At 39.9% G+C, this 5,801-nt stretch overlaps 1 protein-coding gene across 1 annotated transcript in view; it reads left to right on the plus strand.

Annotated features, from left to right (window-relative positions):
- Positions 1–365: 365 nt before the first annotated feature.
- ctdsp1 (CTD (carboxy-terminal domain, RNA polymerase II, polypeptide A) small phosphatase 1) overlaps positions 366–5,801 on the plus strand; it is an 18,036-nt gene continuing 12,600 nt past the window's right edge. The window contains exon 1 of the mRNA XM_042221438.1: positions 366–1,121. Within this exon, the coding sequence (XP_042077372.1) occupies positions 1,049–1,121 (73 nt within the window). The 5' untranslated portion in view covers positions 366–1,048. The remainder of the gene's footprint in view (positions 1,122–5,801) is intronic.

Here is a 5,801-nt window from a genome sequence, read left to right on the forward strand (position 1 = left end):
ACTTTTAAGTTTATTTCTACTGGTTTAAAAAAAATTCTCAAAATGGAAATTGGTCAAACATAATAGTTTTATTTTATTATTTTAATTTTGCAAGACCAAACTGTATATATGTGGTCAGACATACTTCTCTTCACGGAATCGGAGAAAACGGAGACGACACTTGCACGACACTCCCTGTCTATAGGCAGTTTCAAGGGGACCCAAACTGGGCGTTTCTTCTGTTGTTGCTACTTCCAAAAAGTTAAAAAAAAAAAAAAAAAGAGAGAGAGAAAAAATTTTGCTCTTGATTGTGCAAGTTTTTTTTTTTTTTTTTAACAAACAGCGGTCATTACATGACGAAGGTACAACCACACAGCATACACGCAAATCTGCCAGCGGCTAGTACGGCATTTAAGGTGTTACAAAGTATCTGAAGACACTTTGGGAAAAGTTTGAGTCAAATCTGCAGGGTTTAATTATTTAATGTGGGTTTTGTTTTTGATCTTTTAATGTTATAGCCGAATAATAAAGTGCTTTGTAGGCGACATGTTTAAGGTCGTTAGCCGTGCAAAGGGAGCAGGGGCACTATCTAATAATAGTGTTTGTCTAAAGTAAGTCCGTAGTAGCTAGCAGCTAGCTTAGCTAACTCCTGAGTAACTTTGTTTCGGGCCACTCTAAGGGACCGTCGTCAAAGGGGCAGAGGCCGGCAGGGGGAGCGCTGCACAGAGCCATGCCCTTACTGCGCCACTTTAAGTGAAATGGGAAGCCTTGAAACCTCCATGTTTGTATCTTGAAATTGCAAGCGGAGTTGAGCACCATATTGAATCAAAGTTGCCAACTCCTAGACAAACCTCTTAAAACTTCCACACGTCAAACTTGAGCGCGTATCCGAGCGGACACACGGATCCGAAGAGTAATGGGCGCACTGTAGGTCACTTGTTGCGATGTTTCCCGGGGCGTTTCAGCGTTGTTTTCGCTCACGTTAAGTTGGGTTAATGCAGCACCGAGTCGGCGGACTATCTCTAACTTTAAAGTGTGAAGTTGGCACTCTGGACCAGACCTGGATGTGATGGACAATCCGTCCTCTGTAATCACCCAAGTGAGCCGGGATGAAGAGGGAAATAAAGCCGCGGGAGAGAGGGGTAAGTTGCTTATTTATTTATATTATATATATATATATTAATTTTTTTTTAAATACCCCTGTGCAGTCATGTCAGGAGAAAAAAGGAAAAGAAAAGTTTTGCAACTCCTGAACTCCGAGCCTAAGCAGTAAGCTGCTTATGAGCAGCAGCACAGATAAAGCCAGTGTTAGGAAAGTGGACAGAAAACAAGTCAGAGCAAGAAGACCGCGCTGTTGTGTGTACATTATGGCTGCGGCCCTTTGGCCTCTGATGAAAAGTAAAGGAAATGACGTACAGCTGGTTGAGACATCTGTAATAGTAGTCAGATTAAAAGCCTTTCCAGGTCCACCTTAAATCCCGGTTTCCTTGGAGTGATATCATGTCAGATAAATAACTTTTCCTTTTTTTGTTTTGGCAACACCACAAATGGCCGCTTTCTGCAGCTTTACCAGTTCGGTGTTCACTCACATGAAAGAGTGCCTCTGCCACCGTACGCGCACACATACAGGTCACCGCTGTAAACTCAAGCTTAGTAAATAATCAGGTGACCTGTCAGTCATCAGCCAAACAATGCTGAGTGGAAGCTAAGACTTTATTCAAACAAGATGCGGACAGACAGACGTACATAGAGGCAGTAGTGCCTATTTTGGTTTTAAAAGTGGAAGATCACATCTTGTAGTCTGGTGTGTTACACAACCTTTTCCCTCCATACATGGTGTTTACTCGATGTGAAGCGCAGCTGCTATATGAGACAGCGTGTTTGCTCGAATCTACCTAAAGAGATTCCCACAAAACATCTATAGTTTGCAAAGCCACATCAAATCATACTGAAACTTTTAGTTTCTCTTTCATTGTAAGATCAGGTTTATGCAGTCTTTGCACTTGTGTTTTCTGGTTCTCGCTGAATTAAGGGACATCATTTCACTGATTTTAGCACAGCAGCGACTGAAAATATGGGCTGAGTGATTGTAAAGATCCTCCATCAGCCTTCTGTCTTGCAGTAAGTCAGCCTTTCTCAACTTTGTGGAGTCAGGTCTGCCCCAGATGTTAATCAGTATGCTGACAGAGTAAATGGAGTTCAGTAAGACTCATATATGGAAGCATCTTTTTAAAACATTACATGCTAACCAGCGCATTGGGTATTTATGGCCAAAAAATAGGATCAGAAGTCAAGAGCTGGTGGTAATACGACTACTATTACTATAACCAGCACAATGTGAGAGCCCCATGTTATTGTTGTTCCTACTTCATAATAGGAACTTTGGTCCAGGATCAACATTGCAGCTGACTAGTGACATTCTCCAAGCAGTTCAGTTAGCATTAACCAGGATGTTGGCTAATGTTCTTTAAACCACGGGTGTCAAACAGGCCGCAGCCCAGAATTGCCCCAACAAAGACTCCAAGTCTGACCCACTGGACAGGTTTAGAAAATTTTAGACATAAATTTTAGACTCCGCTCACTACTGATAAAGACATTCACACCACATCAATATCAAATAATGGAAAACTCCTGTTTTGTCATTTTATTTTTTTATTTTTTTATTTTTTTTTCAAAAGCAAAAGAAAATCTATTGTGGAAATTTCATATTTTTTAACACTGAGATGAAATTTTGAAATGACACCTCCCTCCCCTCATATTAAAATATATATGCAGTTAAACGTTATGCTAACAGAAAAGATTTTACTGGTCTGACCCACGTAAGATCTAAGTATTTTGTACATGGGAACGTCAAACTCATTTTACTTCATGGTATATTTTAAACTGTCAACAGCAAAGTGGGGACTTTGACAGTTAAACCTATGCACTAAATCCAAACAAGGTCTGACATTGGGGGGCCAGAAATGAAACCGGATAAACGTACAATTAGAATTGGTGCTTTAAAAAAACCAAAAAAGGGAACTATAGCACACATGATTAAAATTCAATAGGTGTTGATAGAAGTACAATTAAAGACTGCAGCTGGTGATGGTAGTCGTTGTTGTGCTAGTTCTCCTGTTGCAGCCTGTAGGCGTAGAGGCCCTCCAGCTCACCCTTAACCTGCAAGCAGAAGAGCTGCCTTCACCAGTTGTAGTTCAGGATGGTAGAACTGGGTCTGAAGTTTTTGACTGATCACATGTAACACTGTCCTCTCAGGCATCTAAAATAAAGAGCTAGCTGCTAAGGTGTGGCAGTGGCCCACCTGAGTATGGTAGAGAAATGGACTTCTGAGAGTGTTTGGAGAAACTAGTGTCACCATCTGAGTGACATACATGAAGTAGAAGAGAAATAATAGGTGCAGTTTCTACTCTACCAGTTCAATAATGACCTCTAATTATGACAGTATTGCTTCTATGAATAGTTCTCAGAAGGCACACTCGCGCGCCCCCACTTCTTTCATCTGTCCTCTGGCTTTAATATTGTGTTTTAACTTGAAGTTTACATTGTTTAGTCTGCCTTTGTGAACCCACAGAGCCGTTTTAATTTGTCTCTTTTTATTAGAGACTTTCATAGTCGCATCAAAGTGTGGCAGCTGTTTCAAAGGCTTTTGCACTTTCTTCTGCATTGAGACGAATCCCTGTAAATAGCTTGTTATCACTCAAGGCTAATTTGAGATGTATTGTCAGTTCAGTTAATTCCATTATCAAGCACACGGGTCAAGCCCTTGTGCCTTATCAAAACTGTAATGTTAAAGATATTTGGAGGGAGTAAGCCAATCAGGAAAGCCTGGTTACTTACTCCTCAATGTACGTTGTCTGACTAAAGTCCGTTTTTAGCTAAACGGTCAATAACAGGGGTGGAAGTGTCTGCAGGAAATCTTTGAACGCCAAGCTTAAAATAGACTCAGATAAAGATCAGATAAGGTGGAGCATCTTATTGTGAGTCTGTGGACTGAGGATTAATTCACTGAAAGTCATGTCATGATGGGAGCTATTTTATTTTTGGTAAGGTGTGGCACACAGTGTAACGTGTTCAGTGGCCTAATTCACAGTGCTAAGTGTAATCTTACATTTTTCACAGTCTGATAAGCTGGAACTCAGTTTTGTTTTAGTTTTACTTACCTTAGCAGTGTGACGGTAAACGGATGAGCCATGATTACCTGATGTTTGGAGATGATAGGCTGGTAAAGCAATAATTAGAGTAAATTTTGCTTTTTGCGTTCCTCATAACTTCTTTGTTTATTAGATTGTTTTCTGCATTATTAAAGTGTTTATATTAGAAGTAGCTCTGAATGTGTTTAGCCCCAAGCTAATGTTTAATGCTGTTTTTTGCAATGCTGTACTCAGATGGTTCTCTTGTGTTTTGAAGTTGCGTTGTTAACACTGTGCTGAAAACCACAACTTAAACACTCTTTAAAATGTTTAAAATGAAACTTCTGACAGTGTCGGTTGTTCAGTTAGAAGCGAGGTAATTAAACTTGTCTTAATCGTGGATCAACCCAATATCACACAGTTATGTTGTAATGGTAAAAGAGTCCGACTGGATACTAATACTTTACGATTTGAAACTCTGATATCGACCAACATTTTTGTTCTTTCTTTGCGCATAAGGAACATAGACAGATTTCCCTAATATTTATGTGTAACTATAAGCCCTTATTAAGATGCAACAGTGCATTTTAAAATGCACTTGGTTTATTGTCACAACAATGCTCAAATTGCTCATTTACGCGCTGCTTGTCATTTGTGGCATTCGGAACGCGTGTGCTCCCAACAGGGAAGATGCAGAGCGGGCTCCGGTAGACGACTATGCAGCATCAACAATCATAACATGGCGATGGCGTCCCGTCTCTTCACTTTTTAAAATTCTCCTTTAGCTGTTATAAATGCAGATGCAACATATTGGCAAATAGTAAATATCAGCCTGGCTGATATATTAGTTGGTCTCTAAATGGCATATGATAAAATACTGATAAATATTAAAAAGTAAAAATGTAAATATCCAGTACAGACATGGTGAACAATTTACGAAGTGACCACTGGATAAAGTTGTAGATAATTGTGTATTGAAGTACCATGAGGGAGGCATGTGATCCCAAAATTCATTCACACCCGAAGGATACACAAAGCAAGAAGTTATCCTACGCAACAAGAACAAAGAGTCCCTCAGCAGATGCTATATCCCCTACTGAGCTCTTATTGCTGGATTACTAAGTTAGAAGAATGATATGAAGAGAGGGAAAATACTTGCTACCAAGTGTGTTGAAAAATAATAATAAAGCTATTATACATGTTAACTTTTAGTGCTTAAAGCTGTTGTCCTTACTGCAGGCATTCAGCTGCAGTATGTTCAGCTCCACACTGTAAATTGTCTCCTTTATAATGGGCTCATCTTCATAATGCTTTTATCAATTAAAACATCCAGGTGTTTGGTTTACAAATACTGAAGTGAGTCAAGACTCCAGGAAGCAAATAAGGACTTGATGCTAGGAATTACGAGGACCTGAGGGAATGAATGAAGGAATGAGGGGAGGAGTGATGAGTTTTCATTAAAGAATACCAGTGACAATAATAATTCAGATGAAATCAGCTCAGTGTACATAGACACTGGTATCAGCTTACCCAAGCTATGCTACAAACATGATGGCAAGCACCTTCCTCCACTGATACCCGTCTGTTTCCTCTTCCTGTTTTGGCCTGAGCACAGCAGAGGCCAACGGAGGGTCAGACGGGGTTTGAATTAGGGCTGAACGATTATGGAAAATAATCTAATTGCGATTTTTT

Source organism: Haplochromis burtoni, unplaced genomic scaffold (assembly GCF_018398535.1).
Source record: "Haplochromis burtoni strain Fernald_Lab_line unplaced genomic scaffold, NCSU_Asbu1 Contig_67, whole genome shotgun sequence".
In the NCBI taxonomy this organism is placed as follows: Eukaryota; Metazoa; Chordata; class Actinopteri; order Cichliformes; family Cichlidae; genus Haplochromis; species Haplochromis burtoni.